At 37.2% G+C, this 18,887-nt stretch overlaps 2 protein-coding genes and 1 long non-coding RNA gene across 7 annotated transcripts; 1 reads left to right on the top strand and 2 right to left on the bottom strand.

The window, feature by feature from the left end:
• Positions 1–6,342: 6,342 nt before the first annotated feature.
• LOC114544688 (sporulation-specific extracellular nuclease-like) lies at positions 6,343–7,961 on the bottom strand. The gene is made up of 3 exons (XM_028563257.1): positions 7,417–7,961; positions 6,916–7,125; positions 6,343–6,665 (listed from the first exon to the last, which is right to left on the bottom strand). Exons 1-3 carry the CDS (start codon positions 7,430–7,432, stop codon positions 6,535–6,537), a joined length of 357 nt encoding a protein of 118 aa, XP_028419058.1. The 5' UTR covers positions 7,433–7,961; the 3' UTR covers positions 6,343–6,534.
• A 3,157-nt stretch (positions 7,962–11,118) lies between these two features.
• LOC114544690 (sporulation-specific extracellular nuclease-like) lies at positions 11,119–16,280 on the bottom strand. Of its 4 annotated transcripts, none has more exons than XM_028563260.1 (4): positions 12,469–12,531; positions 12,107–12,191; positions 11,617–11,886; positions 11,119–11,369 (listed from the first exon to the last, which is right to left on the bottom strand). In XM_028563260.1, the coding sequence occupies exons 2-4, from the start codon at positions 12,171–12,173 to the stop codon at positions 11,239–11,241; spliced, it is 468 nt and encodes a 155-aa protein (XP_028419061.1). In that variant the 5' UTR covers positions 12,174–12,191; positions 12,469–12,531; the 3' UTR covers positions 11,119–11,238. The 4 variants fall into 4 exon arrangements, with proteins under 4 accessions (XP_028419061.1, XP_028419060.1, XP_028419062.1 ...); XM_028563259.1 differs by lacking the exon at positions 12,469–12,531 and adding an exon at positions 12,355–12,462; XM_028563258.1 differs by lacking the exons at positions 11,119–11,369; positions 11,617–11,886; positions 12,107–12,191; positions 12,469–12,531 and adding exons at positions 14,473–14,685; positions 14,919–15,197; positions 15,388–15,472; positions 15,627–16,280.
• Positions 16,281–17,773: 1,493 nt separating this feature from the next.
• LOC114544689 lies at positions 17,774–18,880 on the top strand. 2 transcript variants are annotated; one of them, XR_003690510.1, is made up of 4 exons: positions 17,774–17,792; positions 17,983–18,086; positions 18,427–18,516; positions 18,664–18,880. It is a non-coding gene; the product is annotated as an uncharacterized LOC114544689 (long non-coding RNA). The 2 variants fall into 2 exon arrangements; XR_003690509.1 differs by lacking the exon at positions 17,774–17,792 and adding an exon at positions 17,804–17,832.
• The last annotated feature ends 7 nt before the right edge of the window (positions 18,881–18,887 follow it).

Here is an 18,887-nt window from a genome sequence, read left to right as displayed (position 1 = left end):
TCAGATCAAACTAGAAACGTTTGCTTCAGCAACCCACTTTCAATTTTTTACCGACTCTTATAGTGCTCGCTCACTTGGGCCTAATTTGTGGAACGCCTTATTCCTCCTTATACCCAAAAGCAGACACTATTGAATGTTTTAAATGAACGTTTAAAAACTTATCTATTTCTAGAAAAGCTTTTCATGATATATAGGATTTTATATATTTTAGAAATATTTTATCTCATCTGTATATTTCGAATGGAACTTGCGAACTATAATATATTTTTTTTATTATTATTATACCTTGGCTTTCGATAATGAATAACTTCGTCTTTAACTTCGTGTTAGATCGCGGATGAAAATTTTGAATAGAATAAACACGAACGTTGAAAAACATAAATATATGATTGCATGTTCAACACATCAGTTTTCCACACCTGCTTTCATGTGTCATGTGTCGTACCGTATTAAAGAATCATCACACGGTGTTAATTGTACTAATTTCACACGTTAACGATTTCATTGTTTCCATTCAGGGGCGTCGGAACGCCGCCAGAAGTGAGGGGGGCCACAAAGTGCCTGCCAAGTGCCAAATGTGGGCAACTTTCTAAGAGGTTACACTGTTACAGGGGCATGCCTTCCCTCTGGGAAATTTTTAAAACCAGAGTCTGAACACTGAAACGCCATATCCTGTACTTTGGGAGAAGATTTACCAGAATTCTAACAATTTACCAATTAACAACTTACCTTTGTCAAAAAGTGGGGGGCCCAATGATACTTAGGCCCCCCAAATAAAAAAGTGAGGGGGCCTGAGCCCCCCGGCCCCCCCGCTTCCGACGCCCCTGTTTCCATTTTCCAATGGTACTTTAAACACTTTTTTGCGGGTTCTTTATTGTTCATTATCTTGCCATAATCTTGTATAGTTGACAAAATGTCTTCTAAACCATGAAATCATTACTTTTTTAAACTTTTGACCGTTGATGCTTCTGTTTTTTCTCACAAAAATATAACATTTCCGTGATTATTTTAAGAATACTTTCTACACTAGTTTTTAACAGGCGATATTCGTGTGTAAATGTAGTAGTTCGCGTCAGTAAACCCAGGCTTTGAGAAAAATCTCGGTCCTTAAAATCACTTGAAGTTATTCAAAAACTCAATACCCACGGCGTGCATCACCAGGGGCACCGAAATTACCAGAGGTGTGAGGATCGCGGAATCTTGTCTGTGTGGGGGAGAGGGGAGGTCTGGGTGACACCCCTAATGCGTAATTCGCAAGCGATTTTGAGAAACATCAGTGCAAAGAACTGGCGACAAAACCAACCGTCATGTATGGACCTAGTGCAACTTGGTAACAACCACCTTCCCAATCTTCTGCTTCCGATAAAAACCAGCCAGTAATCCACCCTGAATGCTGTAGTCTGACTCTACTGACATTTGTTTGTTATTTTTAGTGATGGAAATCACAGTAGTTATCTACAACAAAAGAAAAAAAAGAAGAAAGATCGAACTTCAATATTCCCCGAAAATACAACAGAATCAACGAAGATAAAAAATAAAAACTTGTGAAATAAATACACACAATTTAGGCCCAAATTGTACCGGCGAATCAAGCGGCTATACTAAACACGAAACATTTTAATAAACTATAAAGCCGTTCAGTCATTTATATTGAGTTTCCTTTCGAGAATGATGACTATTTTGACGTTAAAAACCAACAAGGATTGTTTAAAAATGCTAAAAGAATACCAAAACACTAAAATTTCTCGCTAAAATCACTTAAAAAACGTTTAGGCGTTTAAATCTTGACATTTCCAAGCGTATGCCTTATTAATCGTTTTCTATGCATATACTTGTTAGGGACCGCCCCCCGAGACCAGGAAAAGCTTAAATACGTTAAATTTATCGTCGCTCTCAGGGCTAGCCACTGTAGCTGATTCGTCTATGACGCTAGGCTTGTGGCGATGCATACTCTGTTTCTCACTGAGACGTAACGGTTAGGTGCACATACATCATGGTCTGGGGGCCGTAGTGCATCTCCCCCTTAGACGGCCGTTAAGATGTGAGTTATGGGGGGAGTTCTTCCTATAGCAACTGTCCTTGCACCTTTCGTAGTTGTAACTATGTTGGTATATTGCAGCCGGTTGTATAACCAGGTTAGATTGTGGCATAGGCTGGATGATCTCTTTTGGGTGTTTTTACGTTCTTTCCCAAATTTTTCTTTTTTTTGGCGTGCTTTCCAAATTTTTCTTTTACATACAAAAAACACTGTTATTAAACATATATGAAACGGATATAAAAATTTGTATCGACTGAAAACAACCTTAATTTACCCCTGAATACTCTCCCCAGTCTCTGCATGGCTGAGTCAGCTCAACACGAATTATTATGCAAGAAAAAAAGTCAAACAACTACTTGAACAACTAATACAATTCCTGTTGAGTATAGGAATCTATAAAAAAAACCCCAAAAAAAACTCTGGGATAGACCAGAAATCAACTGTTCACGAATGAATCACTTCTGCAACAATTTTTTTTTTAAATGTCAAAGCGCCTGCCCACTATTGTACATGAATTACTTTTATTTTTGCCATAGTCAGCCACATTTGCCCTTGATCCCAATCACCGTCCTCGTCCTGGTACTCAGTTGTGTAACCAACATAAAATGGTATCACTGGGTCTGGACATTTCTTATCAATTTTTTTTCTAGCTTCTCTAATGACATTTACACAATTAGCCGTTGAAACGTCGCGAAAACAGGGAGAGAGATATGAATACAGGAATATCGCTCCAGGACAGATATGGCCATTCGAGTTTTGCTTGTATGACTGTAACATTTCCTCCAGCGCCAGGTTAAGAAGAAAATATTCCGAATGACCTGAATTCAGTGATAAACTTTTATCATAACCAGCAGTCGCTACATTAGGATGTTGTTTTTCGCAATCAATTGCAAGGAGTGGAGTCAGAGTTGGCCATATTGGGGGGTTAAACAATGCGACGCTATTATCTGGATCATAATTTGTAGACCAAAACGCTGCAGCTTCTTTTATGACGTTTTTCCGCCTACCCATTTCATCCTTGGTTTTACACAGGTTCTGAACATCGTAGACAGGGGGGTTGGCGACGCTTCCCTGGTGAAGATAAAGAACACCAAACTGCTCTTGCTCAGGTGGATATGCGTTGCGAAAGTTGTTGCGAAGGGTCGTCAGTATTCTTCTCTCGTCTTCAAATTCCGCAGAGGAAAAAGACAGGATGAGAACAAGACCAATGAACCGTCTGATTTGCATCTTCCTGAAGTTTAACAAAAAGAGAAACATCAGGAGTCACAGATCATAAAAATGAAATGAAAGCATTAGAAAAAAAAACTCTTTTCAACAAGAAGAGGTTTGCATGAAGAACAGTTCTGGAAAATTTCTTTCCTAGATTCTTAACCTGGGTAAAGCTAACCGCGGCTCTTTGAAAGCCAATCCATATAGTGTCAAAATGTACACTAAAATACTGCAACTATACAAGTTGATACATTAAATCATCAATAAACAGTTATAGTCTTATACCTTGGCTTTGGATAATGAATAACTTCGCCTTTAACTTCGTAAGATCTTTACATGCAGATGAATACTTTGAATACAATAAAAAACAAATATATAATTGCATGTTCAACACATGCATCAGTTCTCCACACCTGCTTTCATGTGTCATTTGTCGTACCGTATTAAAGAATTATCGCAGGGTGTTTAATTGTACTAATTTCATACTTTAACCACTTCATTGTACTCAATGACACTTTAAACACTTTTTTTAATTAATGTCCATTATCTTCCCATAATCTTCGACTTGTATTGTTGAGTTGACAAAATGTCTTCTAAACCATGAAATCCTTACTTTTAAACTGTTGACCGTTGCTGCTTCAGTGCTTCTGCGTTTTTTCACAAATTTCAAGTATACTTTCCGGCTATACGATTATTTAACAGGTAATATTCGTGTGTATATGTAATATAGTAAGCGTCAGTAAACCCTGGCTTTGAGAAAAATTTCGGCCCTCAATCAATCGATCAATCAAATTTACTTAAAACACGGTAAAATCTTCAGTATAACAAATTACAAGAACATTAACGAAACATGATTACATATAACTATTGAGTTACATAATATTACAAGGGTTAAAATCTCACTGATTTACAAGATTGCCATGCAATTGAAATAAAATATTTCGTATAGCGGTGAAACTGCATTTCCTGTGCAAGGCAGATGTAAATAACGATATACTTGAATACAGAGTTCTTGAAACATTGTAAAATACCAGTAATCTGTCTGTACTGAAATACAACAGGGCCGGTCTGGTCGTCTTTACCGCAGTGGCGTAGGTCAGGCTGGCTACGCTACTGTTTTAGGCGTACCGTATAAATAAAAATGGTCTAGGAACCTGTAGACCAGACTAAAAATGAAGGATAGACTAGAAATCAACTGTTCACGAATGAATTACTTTTGCAACAAGTTTTTTAATGTCGGAGCGCCTGACTATGCACTATGGTACCTGAATTACATCTACGTTTACCGATTCCAGCGCTTCTTTCTCGGCCTTCCAGTCCTCTTTCTTTCCATTGTACTTCTTCGTGTAACCAACATAGAATGGTACTTCAGTTGTGCCTGAACATTCCACATTAATTGTATCTTTTCTCGCAAATCCAATTGAATTCATACAATTGAACCCGTACTTCCCGTATGGCAGGCTATAACAAGGAGAGTTGTATGAATATAGGAATATCGCTCCAGGACAGACGTTTCCTTCCGAGTTTTGTTTGTACGACTGCAACATTTTCTTCAGCGCCAGGGTAAGAAGAAAATATTCTGAATGATCTGCATTGCTCACGGGCTTGTGTATACTTTGATCATAACCAGCAGTCGCCACATTAGGATGCCGATTTTTACAATCTTCTGCAAGGAGTGGAGTCATAGTTGGCCCTATTGGGGGATTAAACCTCATGACACCATTAGCTGGATTAAAGATATTTGTAGACCAAGATGCTGCGGTACTTCTTATGATGTTTTTCTGCGTACCCGATTTATCCACGAATGTACACAGGTTCTGAACATCGTAACTGACAACTGGGTCTGTGGCGACGCTTCCTTGTGAAGATAAAGAACACCAAACTGTTGCCCGGCTGGATATGCGTTGCGAAAGTTGTTGCGAAGGGTCGTCATTATACTTCTCTCCTTTTCAAATTCCGCGGAGGAAAAAGACAGGATGAAAACAAGACCAATGAACCGTCTGATTTGCATCTTTCTGAAGTTTAACAAAAAGAAAAACATATAGTCACATAACAAAAATGGAATCAAAAACATTGAAAAAAAATTCTCTTCTCAACAGTCGCGTCCCAAATCGTTTTGTAGAGCATAAATATAAACCACACTGAGTGGTATCCTTGTCGCTTTGGCAATCAAACCGCCCGGCCTATACACCTTTTTATGAACCAAAAGTGTCCCTGAAAGCTGGTGCCCCCCCCCCGCGCAATCTCTGGATGCTTCCTACGTCCCAGCTTTTCAACTAGAAGAGGTTCCTGCGTGAAGTGCAACAGTACTGGAAAATTTCGTTTCTAGATTCTTAACCTGGGTAAAGCCAACCGCGGCTTTTTTAAAGCCAGCCTATAATGTCAAAACGTACACTAAAACACTGCAACTATACAAGTTGATACATTAAATCATCAATAAACGCTTGTACCTTGGCTTTGGATAATGAATAACTTCGCCTTTAAGTTCGCATAAAATCTTTTCACGCGAATGAATATAATAAATACGAAGGATGAGAAAGATAGATATATATAATTGCGTGTTCAACACATCAGTTCTCTAGACCTGCTTTCATGTGTCATGTGTCTTACTACGTATGAAGAATTATCGCAGGGTGTTCAATTATACTAATTTCATACTTTAACAACTTCGTTCACACTTTAAACACCTTTTTTGCGGGTTTTTTAATCGGTCCATTATCTTGCCACAATCTTCGATTTGAATATTGCTGAGTTGACAAAATGTCTTCTAAACCATGAAATCATTACTTTTTTAAACTGTTGAACGTTGATGTTTCTGTGTTTTCTCACAAAAATATAACATTTCAGTGAGTATTTTAAGTATATTTTCTACACTAGTTATTAACAGGCGATATTCGTGTATATATGTAGTAGTTCGCATCAGTAAACCCTGGCTTTGAGAGAAATTTCGGCCCTCAAAATCACTTGAAGTTATTCGGGACGAAATTACCAGAGGTGTGAGGATCGCGGGGATCGTGTGGGGGTTTGGGTAACACCCCTAATGCGTAATTCGCAAGCGATTAGGTTAGTTTTAATTTAAGTCGATTTTGAGACAAAAGTCAGTGGTCACATGAATACGTATCGTATTTAACTATATTTGTGACATTTATAAGAAAGTATTATGTTTGGCGGAAAAATATGGAAAAGATTGATTAATTACGTTACTTTGTGGCAAGAACTACATGTATAATTATTAGTTATTTTGAGAAACATCAGTGCAAAGAACTGACGACAAAATCAGCCGTCATTTATGGACCTAGTGCAACCTTGTAACAGTCACCATCCCCGATCTTCTGCGCACGATAAAAACCAGCCAGTAATCCACCTTGAATACTGTTTTCTCTTGAAGGAACATTCATGATCTCAGCACCCTTTCCACCTTTGAAAATAAAGATTCGTATTTAAATATATGGAACTTGAATCACGACTTAAGTTATATGTCGTATTTTGAGACAATTTATGATTGATTTGTACAAAATATATACATTCATTGCATCAGAATCTCGACGTTAGCATTCAGGCAGTTCTTCTCACAGACGGGTCATAACTACTGCTACATGGATGATAACTCGACTTTGATACGGTTCTAAATGCCCGCTAGTATAGCTGGGTAATAAACTGTAACAAACCTTGTCTGCTCGATGCAAACGGATATTCGTCACAATTTTTTCCCGGTACTTTTGGCAATTTTGGACAACCGGAGTTTCTTCTGTTCTGTGCTATAATCTTAGGGTCTGTGACGCGGTTTAACATTGTAGGTTTTCCCTTTGAAATGGCGTTTCGCATATTGTTGCAGACGTTTGGGATACGAGAACATGGAAATGTGATGGTGGGACATTCTTTAAGAAATAAGAAATAACTTAAAGTTGTTGTGAAAGTTGTTGTGTTCATCCCGTTCAGCGAGTCTATAAACGAATATCAAAACTAAACTTTTCATCATGTGTGCCCGAGTCTGCCCCCAAAATTTCGTACACATCTGCTCAGTACTTAAGCGCAGTGAATATAAAGATAAAGTTGGAGTAATTTCGTTCATGTTTCACTGTAAGAGAATACTCGTGCACACAGGAATACTAAAGGCATCCATGCGTACAGTAAAATGAAACAAAAATTGCACAGTAGTCAATACACACCATCAGACTGCGCCATTAAAGTCGGAATGAAAGCAACAAAACTTTCAGATTCTACAAAATCAAATAACTCGCATTTACCATACTGTATTAAACCATAACTGAAAGCAAATTATATAGGAGGCGGAAGTCATATAATTGACTATTTGCTACCCTACAGCCTATATCATCTAGTTTGTCAACCCACTAAACTCAGCCTTCAGATATCTTACTTTTCAACTTCAAGACTTCCTTTTGTTTTCACTCCAACGAAAACGACGTGGTTATAGATCCAAGATACTGACTCAACAAGAAGTTAACCGTGTTTTAGCCTACTCAAAACGTACCTTTCAAATGTCCAGCGAAGCAGTTTTCCTTTATTTATTTATTTATTTATAAATAAATAAATAAATAAATTATTTCCTTTATTTATTTCCGCCCCAGAGCCGGAAATCAAGAAAGTGGAGATATTGACATTATTTGTTGTCTCGCTAAAACCCAGGGTTTGGTAAATGGAAGTCCTATAATAAGGTCTGGATGACTTGACAAATGTATGGTCAACCATTGACTCACCACACACTGTCAACAGTAAAAATAGGCAACAAAAATACCCAAAACATCAGCGGAAAAAAGAGAACAAACCAGGGCTGGATCCAGCACTAAGGCACAAATTTGCATTACAAAACAAAGTGGTTTATATTTTTAGCAGTTTTCTTGTGTCATGCAAATTAGTGCACTAGTGCTGGATCCACCCAGGAACAAACGTTTGTCTCTGTCTCGCGCACGCAAATAAGACGTTTGTTAAAGAAATGTCGTATTACGTTTCTGACAATATTTATTTTGTGACAGCACAAAAGAAACGTCTACAACATCAGTAGCTTTAGACCACACGATATGAAGACCTGGCTCTAATAAGTTTGATCTTGAAAGAATCGCCATCTTTGATATCATATTTCTTGAAAAATTGTGCCAGTTTGCCCCCTTGCCTGTTGTTTTCTTTTATCGGAACCGGCCTCAAAACAGCACCTTTTCCACCTTAGAACATGAAATCTGTGTTAGATTAATATGTCACATGTGTTTCACGTGATCATCAGTTACCACTGAACTATATATACTTATCATTATGTGAAAATGCTTGTTTTTGACCGCGATATCTTACCCTGGGCACAGCACGCAAACGGGTACTCGTCAATATTATAGCCTGCTGGTCTCGATCCATACGCGGCACATCCAGCTTCCACTCTGTTTTTACGGATTAGGGCCTTGTCTGTAATGCGGTTCAAGGTTGAAGGTTTTCCCATGTATTAATAGCGTAGTCATGTTATCCCAGACGTTCGGAATTTTACTGCGAGACATTTCTAAAACTGGGCGTGAGGCAGCAGTCTCGTGAGTTGCGGAGTCTAAATAATAATTATAACTAGGAGTTACTATCGCAAGGAGATTGCTGCCTTGGGAAAACAACTATATATTAGCTTGAAAAAAAACTTTATCTACAAGTGATATCAGTGATTAAGTCTAAACAGATAAACTTACAGCACTTCAAAACTTACTACTTACACTTATTTGATGAAGTCTGAAATATTTACATCTTAATAGTAACAAGCAATTAATACTGATAATAACTTTTTATTAATAAGGCATTAATAGTAACAAACACTATGTATGCAATACAGTGCCATACATAAGTGTTTGTGATTGACTTATTGGTGGGGGGAGGGGTTTACATTATGTTTTCTCAACTGGTATATTATTTATATGAAGAAGATTTGCAATGCTTTTAAAATAAAAGTAAGATCAATTTATATTAAAGAAAGAACAGGAAATGTCAACATAATCGTACAAAATGTCAAATGCACTATCAAATTTAAATGTCAATTTCAGCAGCACAGTAACATGTGCCATAAATAGTTATTTAATGTTACATGTCAATAACATCTATAAAAGGGTACACAAAAACAAAACAGAACATTTCTAATGTGATAATGGGGACTGTTGACACAGTAGAAAGACAAATGTCTTGGGGAACTATGTCTACCAAGGCTTTTACATTTGCACTATTAAGTCTATATTGTCAAGCCAAATCAGTTTCATTACACTGTTGTTTGCTTGTATACTCCCTCATATTTTTCATGATCATTTTCCTTTGAATGTTTAGCTTTTTTGTAATTCCTATTTTTTCGGGGCCTTACACTCTGATAAAATTCCCAGTTTTAGTTGAGGTGCAATTTTAAAAAAGAAGTTCTGTAAACTGAACAGGCACAATTTCAAACAAATTGCAATGCTATGCCTCAGAAAGAAATACAAATATTGCTCTAAATCTGAAATGTTAAGTTTGCAAAAGTTCTGCAATACTATTGCTGTACCATTAGGCTTGGACATTCCAAAACAATTATGTGCATGAGAATCAAACAGATAGAAACACTCCATATTATGCTTTATCAAAGAACATATTTATATTTAACCAATGTATTTGCAATTGCTATGTGAAGTTTATAAGAGGGAATGTCCTCATGAATGATAACAAGCCCTTGCAGTTTTCAATTACACAAATTACTTCCCCATCATTTGTTGTGACCATTGAGTCAGCCACAATGGACGACTCATAATTGTCATTTACCACAACAGGTCACTATCACTCACCACGATGGGTGGTTCATTTCGCTCAGATGTCGAAATAAAGCTCATTCTCAAAACATGATACACTAACAAGTTTTGGCAGGTCTTTCGCGGATAAATACACGGCACCTGGTGGCAAATTGTCAAGTGATTTCTGTGATTATTCATCGCTTTTATATACATTTTGTCGCCTTGTATTAATAAAAAAGTGTTTAATGTCGTTAGCGACCATTGATTGCCAATTTGCCATTGGCGCAAAGGCTTTTGTGGGCTGTTAAAAGTCCTAATAAACTATTAAAAGCACACTGTTTACCTCTAGAGGTAACATGAAAACAGTCATCAGCCATAATTTGTCGATTGCTTCAGCGTCAAGTCTTTTACTTGCCAGTCTTGCCTACGAGTACGAACTTGCTTGTTATTAAAATACCGCAGCGTCACTGCGTCAAACTCCGCCCGGTCACAAAGCCCGGTGTCACAGGATAATTGCCCCCCCCCCGATATATAATTGCATGTTCAATGCATCAGTTCTCCACACCTGCTTTCATGTGTCATGTCTCATACCTTATTAAACTAATTAGAGAATTATCACACGGTGTTAATTGTACTAATTTCACATTTTAACGACTTCATTGTTTTCAATGGCACTTTAAACACTTTTTTGTGGGTTTTTTATTGTCCATTATCTTGCCATAATCTTGTATGGTTGACAAAATGTCTTCTAAACCATGAAATGGTTACTTTTAAATTGTTAACCGCGTTGGCTTCTGCGTTTTCTCACAAAAATATAACATTTCCGTGAGTATTTTAAGTATATTTTCTACACTAGTTATTAACAGGCGATATTCGTGTATATATGTAGTAGTTCGCGTCAGTGAACCCTGGCTTTGAGAGAAATTTCGGCCCTTAAAATCACTTGAAGTTATTCGGGGCGAAATTACCAGAGGTGTGAGGATCGCGGGGATCGTATCGGGGTTTGGGTGACACCCCTAATGCGTAATTCGCAAGCGATTAGGTTAGTTTTAATTTAAGTCGATTTTGAGACAAACGTCAGTGGTCACATGAATACGTATGGTATTTAGCTATATTTGTGTCATTTATAAGAAAGAATTGTTTAGCGGAAAATCGTTGAAAAGATTGATTAATTACGTTGCTTTGGCGGCAAGAATTACATGTATAATTATTAGTTGAGAAACATCAGTGCAAAGAACTGACGACAAAATCAGCCGTCATTTATGGACCTAGTGCAACTTTGTAACAGTCACCATCCCCGATCTTCTGCGCACGATAAAAACCAGCCAGTAATCCACCCTGAATACTGTTTTCTCTTGAAGGAACATTCATGATCTCAGCACCCGCTCCACCTTTGAAAATAAAGATTCGTATTTAAATATATGGAACTTGAATCACGACTTAAGTTATACGTCGTATTTTGAGACAATTTATGATTGATTTGTACAAAATATATAGATTCATAATCATAGCATCAGAATCTCGACGTTAGCATTTAGGCAGTTCTTCTCAAAGACAGGTCATAACATGGACGACAACTCGACTTGGATACGGTTCTAAATGCCCGCTAGTATAGCTGGGTAATAAACTGTTACTAACCTTGCCTGCTCGATGCAAACGGATATTCGTCACAATTTTTTCCCGGTACTTTTGGCAATTTTGGACAACCGGAGTTTCTTCTGTTCTGTGCTATTTTCTTCGGATCTGTGATGCGGTTTAACGTTGTAGGTTTTCCCTTTGAAAAAATGGCGTTTCGCATATTTTTGCAGACGTCTGGGATACGAGAACAGGGAAAGGTGATAGTGGGACACGGTGCAAATGCTCTAAGAAATAACTTAAAGTTGTTGCGTTTCATCCCGTTCAGCGAGTCTATAAACAAATATCAAAACTGAAATTTTCATCATGTGTGCCCGAGTCTGCCCTCAAAATCTCGCACACATCTGCTCAGTAGTTAAGTGCGGTGAATATAAAGATAAAGTTGGAGTAATTTCCCTAATGTTTCACTGCAAGAGAATACTCATGCACATAGGATACCAAAGGTATCCATGCATACAGTAAAATGAAACAAAACACAGTAGTCAATACCCACCATCAGACTTCGCCATTAAAGTCGAAATGAAAGCAACAAAACCGATCAATAATAGGATGGACTTCATTTTTAAACTTTCAGACTTCTACAAAATCAAATAACTCGCATTTACCATACTGTATTTAGTGTATTAAACCATAACTGAAAGCACATTATATAGCGAAGCGGAAGTCATATGATTGACTATTTGCTACAGTCTATATCATCTAGTTTGTCAACCCACTAAACTCAGCCTTCAGATATCTTACTTTTCAACTTCAAGACTTCCTTTTGTTTTCACTCCTACGAAAACGACGTGTTTATAGATCCAAGATACTGACTCAACAAGAAGTTAACCGTGTTTTGGCCTACTCGAAACGTACCTTTCAAATGTCAATACTCAGAAGAACCGCCCCAGAGCCGGAAATCAAGGAAGTGGAGATATTGACATTATTTGTTGTCTCGCTAAAACCCAGGGTTTGGTAAAATGCATGTCCTAATAAGATCTGGATGACTTGACAAATGTATGGTCAACCATTGACTCACCACACGACTGTCAACAGGAAAAAAAGGCAACAAAAATACCCAAAAAATCAGGGGGAAAAAGAGAACAAACCAGGGATGGATCCAGCACTAATGCACAAATTTGCATTACAAAACAAAGTGGTTATCTTTAGCTGTTTTCTTGTGTCATGCAAATTAGTGCACTAGTGCTGGATCCCCTGGAACAAACGCTGGTCTCTGTCGCGCGCACGCAAATAAGACGTTTGTTAAAGAAATGTCGTATTACGTTTCTGACAATATTTATTTTGTGACAGCACAAAAGAAACGTCTACAACATCAGTAGCTTTAGACCACACGATATGAAGAGCTGAAGCTAGCAACTGACTATTAATTCGTAAGAATTCGTAAGAATTGCCATCTTTGATATTATATTTCTTGTAGAATTGTGCCAGTTTGCCCCCTTGGATGCTGTTTTCTCTTATCGGAACCGGCCTCAAAACAGCGCCTTCTCCACCTTAGAATATGAAATCTGTGTTAGATTAATATGTCACATGTGTTTCACGTGCTCATCAGTTACCACTGAACTATATATACTTATCACTATGTAAAAAGTGTGAAAATGCTACTCTGAAATATTTTTACTTGTTTTTGACCGCGAGATCTTACCCTGGGCACTGGATGCAAACGGGTACTCATCAATATTATAGCCTGCTGGTGCCAATTGATACACAATAGTACATCGAGATTCCATTCTGTTTTTTTCGATTAGCCTATCGTCTGTAATGCGAGTCAAAGTTGAAGGTTTTCCCTTGGTATGAATAGCGAAGTACATGTTATCCCAGACGTGCGGAAGTGTACTTCGATACAGTTTAAAAACCGGACGTTTGTACGGCAAAAAATACAAATATTGTTTTTTGCATAATACCTCGCTTCCATGTTATGCGAAGGCGCGGTTACTAAGTTTCGCAATTGGTCTATGCAGCACGTTTCTCAAATGATGATTCCTTGTTACTAATCTCGTGAGATGCGGAGTCTAAATAATTATAAAAACACATTTTTGATAGCACCTTTCGCTTTGTTTTTCTTTTCAAGGCCTTTTTTTCGAGATTTGTTTTCGGTTCGTCTCGAGTCATAATTTACGACATTATACAGCTTTATGGTATAAAATACAGTAAGTTGATGGGTTAAAATAAAATAGACGGTTTAAAAAGTGGGTTGGATACGAACCTCTTCCACGAATGGTTGTTGTGAATGCGGCGAGAAGAGCACAAATAAGAAATGGCAAAAAAACTTTCATCCTGAATTAAAACGTTGATGCGAGTGTTTAAAAGCTAATCTTCTGACGTCTGTAAGTCTGAAAAAATAATCATACTCAGTTAGGCTATTGCTGTGTATTTTATCACATTATTTTCATTAATAAAAACATACAATAAAATCGCAAAACAGAATGACCTGTCATGTGGTGAGTCCACAGTTAAAAATGTTGCGTATTTATTGCAGAAAGAAGCAGTTTCTGCATGAAGAAAAGTATTAGAGTGTGTATTCGTGTATATGCCTGTAATAGTTCGCGTCAGTAAACCCAGGCTTTGAGAGAAATTTCGGCCCTTAAAATCTCTTGAAGTTATTCAAAAACTCAACCCCACGGCATTCATCACCAGGGGCGTAATTACCAGAGGTGTGAGGATCGCGGGGATCGTGTGGGGGTTTGGGTAACACCCCTAATGCGTAATTCGCAAGCGATTAGGTTAGTTTTAATTTAAGCCGATTTTGAGACAAAAGTCAGTGGTCACATGAGTACGTATCGTATTTAGCTATATTTGTGTCATTTATAGAAAGAATTGTTTAGCGGAAAATTATTGAAAAGATTGATTAATTACGTTACTTTGTGGCAAGAATTACATGTATAATTATTAGTTATTTTGAGAAACATCAGTGCAAAGAATTGACGACAAAATCAGCCGTCATTTATGGACCTAGTGCAACTTTGTAACAGTCACCATTCCCGATCTTCTGCTTCACATAAAAACCTCTCAGTAATCCACCCTGAATGCTGTTTTCTCTTTTAGGAACATTCATGATCACAGCACCCGCTCCACCTTTGAAAATAAAGATTTTATTTAAATATATGGAACTTGAATGGCGACTTAAGTTATACGTCGTATTTTGAGACAATTGATTTGTACAAAATATATAGATTCATAGCATCAGAATCTCGACGTTAGCATTTAGGCAGTTCTTCTCAAAGACAGGTCATAACATGGACGATAATTCGACTTTGATACGGTTTTAAATGCCCGCTAGTATAGCTGGGTAATAAACTGTTACTAACCTTGCCTGCTCGATGCAAACGGATATTCGTCACAATTTTTTCCCGATACTTTTGGCAATTTTGGACAACCGGATCTTCTTCTGTTCTGTGCTATTTTCTTCGGATCTGTGATGCGGTTTAACGTTGTAGGTTTTCCCTTGGAAATGGCGTTTCGCATATTTTTGCAGACGTCTGGGATACGAGAACAGGGAAAGGTGATACGGGGACACGGTGTTAATGCTCTAAGAAATAACTTAAAGTTGTTGTGAAAGTTGTTGTGTTTCATCCCGTTCATCGAGTCTATAAACAAATATCAAAACTGAAATTTTCATTATGTGTGCCCAAGTCTGCCCTCAAAATCTCGTACACATCTGCTCAGTACTTCAACTCGGTGATAAGATAAATGCAAGAGAATACTCATGCACACAGGAATACAAAAGGTATCCATGCGTACAGTAAAATGAAACAAAACACAGTAGTCAGTACCCACCATCAGACTTCGCCATTAAAGTCGGAATGAAAGCAACCAAAGCAATGAATAATAGGATGGACTTCATTTTTAAACTTTCAGACTTCTACAAAATCAAATAACTCGCATTTACCATACTGTATTAAACCATAACTGAAAGCACATTATATAGCGAGGCGGAAGTCATATAATTGACTATTTGCTACAGTGTATATCATCTAGTTTAACAACCAACTAAACTCAGCCTTCACCTAACTTACTTTTCAACTTTAGGACTTCCTTTTGTTTTCACTCCTACGAAAACGACGTGGTTATAAATCCAAGCTACTGACTCAACAAGAAGTTAACCGTGTTTTGGCCTACTCGAAACGTACCTTTCAAATGCCCAGCGAAGCAGTTTTCCTTTACTCAGAAGAACCGCCCCAGAGCCGGAAATCAAGGAAGTGGAGATATTGACATTATTTGTTGTCTCGCTAAAACTACATAAAACCCAGGGTTTGGTAAAATGCATGTCCTAAAAAGGTCTGGATGACTTGACAAATGTATGCTCAACCATTGACTCACCACGTGACTGTCAACAGGAAAAATAGGCAACAAAAATACTCAAAACATCAGCGGGAAAAAGAGGACAGACCAGGGGTGGATCCAGGCACTAATGCACAAACTTGCATTACAAAACAAAGTGGTTTATATTTTTAGCAGTTTTCTTGTGTCATGCAAATTAGTGCTCTAGTGCTGAATCCACCCAGGAACAAACGCTTGTCTCTGTCTCGCGCACGCAAATAAGACGTTTGTTAAAGAAATGTCGTATTACGTTTCTGACAATATTTATTTTGTGACAGCACAAAAGAAACGTCTACAACATCAGTAGCTTTAGACCACACGATATGAAGAGCTGGCTCTAAGTAAGTTTGATCTTGTAAGAATCGCCATCTTTGATATCATTTCTTGAAAATTGTGCCAGTTTGCCCCCTTGGATGCCGTTTTCTCTTATCGGAACCGGCCTCAAAACAGCGCCTTTTCCACCTTAGAACATGAAATCTGTGTTAGATTAATATGTCACATGTGTTTCACGTGATCATCAGTTACCACTGAACTATATATACTTATCATTATGTGAAAATGCTTGTTTTTGACCGCGAGATCTTACCCTGGGCACAGCACGCAAACGGGTACTCGTCAATATTATAGCCTGCTGGTCTCCATCCTGTGCGTGAGGCAGCAGTCTCGTGAGTTGCGGAGTCTAAATAATAATTATAACTAGGAGTTACTATCGCAAGGAGATTGCTGCCTTGGGAAAACAACTAATATTAGCTTGAAAAAAAACTTTATCTACAAGTGATATCAGTGATTAAGTCTAAACAGATAAACTTACAGCACTTCAAAACTTACTATTTACACTTATTTGATGAAGTCTGAAATATTTACATCTTAATAGTAACAAGCAATTAATACTGATAATAACTTTTATTAATAAGGCATTAATAGTAACAAACACTATGTATGCAATACAGTGCCATACATAAGTGTTTGTGATTGACTTATTGGTGGGGGGAGGGGTTTACATTATGTTTTCTCAACTGGTATATTATTTATATGAAGAAGATTTGCAATGCTTTTCAAAAAAAAGTAAGATAAATTTATATTAAAAGAAGAACAGGAAATGTCAACATAATCGTACAAAATGTCAAATGCACTATCAAATTTAAATGTCAATTTCAGCAGCACAGTAACATGTGCCATAAATAGTTATTTAATGTTACATGTCAATAACATCTATAAAAGGGTACACAAAAACAAAACTAGAACATTTCTAATGTGATAATGGGGACTGTCGACACAGTAGAAAGACAAATGTCTTGGGGAACTATGTCTACCAAGGCTTTTACATTTGCACTATTAAGTCTATATTGTCAAGCCAAATCAGTTTCATTACACTGTTGTTTGCTTGTATACTCCCTCATATTTTTCATGATCATTTTCCTTTGAATGTTTAGCTTTTTTGTAATTTCTATTTTTCGGGGCCTTACACTCTGGATAAAATTCCCAGTTTTGGTTGAGGTGCAATTTAAAAAAGAAGTTCTGTAAACTGAACAGGCACAATTTCAAACAAATTAGAATGCTATGCCCTCAGAAAGAAATACAAATATTGCTCTAAATCTGAAATGTTTGCAAACTGCAATACTACTGCTGTACCATTAGGATTGGACATTTCAAAACAATTATGTACATGAGAACAGTGCCGTAGCCAGCCCGACGATTTTGTCCTGCTATGTAATTTCGAGTTATTATAATTATTCATGTCTTTAGAAATTTATTGTTTTAACACTCAGTGAACACCAAAATATTAGCATAGCGGGACAAATCGACAGGCTGACTACGCTACTGCATGAGAATCAAACAGAAGAATGGCGTGTATTTACTTGGTGAGTTTGCAAATCAAAGAAAATGGCGTGTATTTACTTGGTGAGTTCTGCAAAATGCAGTATGGAACTGTTAAATCATACATAAGCTATTTTTGCTGTGTTTATGTTGTTTCTCTATGACTCTAGTCCACTTCTTAGTGTAGACTCTTTCAAAAGCTAAATTTGTGCGTATAAATTTGTCGTTATTTAGAAAACAGCATAGTCTTGTTTTTGTGGATCGGACTACATGTAAATCCCGACTGGCTTCAACAAGTGTTTGGTGTTTCTACCATTGGTCATGTTGATATTGAGATGGTATGTTTCGTCTGCTTTAATATAGTATCAGTGTAAAAGAACTTCATGCATCATCTTTGCTTTTGCTTTCTTCTCTTCATTATTTTTCCAAGTCTGGTGTTTCGTGTCACTCTCACTCACAACCCTGCTTGACTGCTGGCGTATGAACACACATTCTAAAGTTGTCTAAACATTGGACATATAGACATTAGGTCGTAACACAGTGCTATGAAACATATTTTTCAGCATACTGCTCTATATTCTTTATATTCTAGTTATTTACTAAACTACTACTTATTAATTAACTTAACATTTTATTGTCAGGTTAAAGGGTGTTGTAAAACGTTTTAATTTCTTATAGACGGCATTGCCTGAGTTGGATACAGCTTTGTCACGACGAATAAGAGGAATTATCGCTCAAATCCAGGAGGAACGACATAGATACATGAAGGTTAACATTATTTTTACCTTTTAAATTTTGTTTACAACGTATAGCAGGAAATTAAGCTTGAGTATGGAGTAATTCTGTGAAACATTGTATAGAGTATAAATAATTAAATTACTTATAGTTTAGTTACTAATAACGATTTATTTGCAGGTTTCTATCGTCAGACAACGCGATAAACTGGAACCGTGGTTCAAACATTATCTTGTTGAAGACAAAGGACTTACAGCAGCAAGCCAGAGTTATGTTGACTTCCTATGTCTCATGCATAAAGAAGTCAGAAATTTACTCAATTAAATAGACTTGTATTGTTCTTGCGAGAAATGATTTAAACAACGAAAGGCGACACGAAAACTATTGTTATGTTTGAGGTCGAC

Source organism: Dendronephthya gigantea, unplaced genomic scaffold, assembly GCF_004324835.1.
Source record: "Dendronephthya gigantea isolate DGI-Jeju-01 unplaced genomic scaffold, DenGig_1.0 000905F, whole genome shotgun sequence".
Lineage (NCBI taxonomy): Eukaryota > Metazoa > Cnidaria > Anthozoa > Malacalcyonacea > Nephtheidae > Dendronephthya > Dendronephthya gigantea.
The sequence above is the reverse complement of the archived record's forward strand: the minus strand, read 5'-3'. Positions and strand labels throughout refer to the sequence as shown.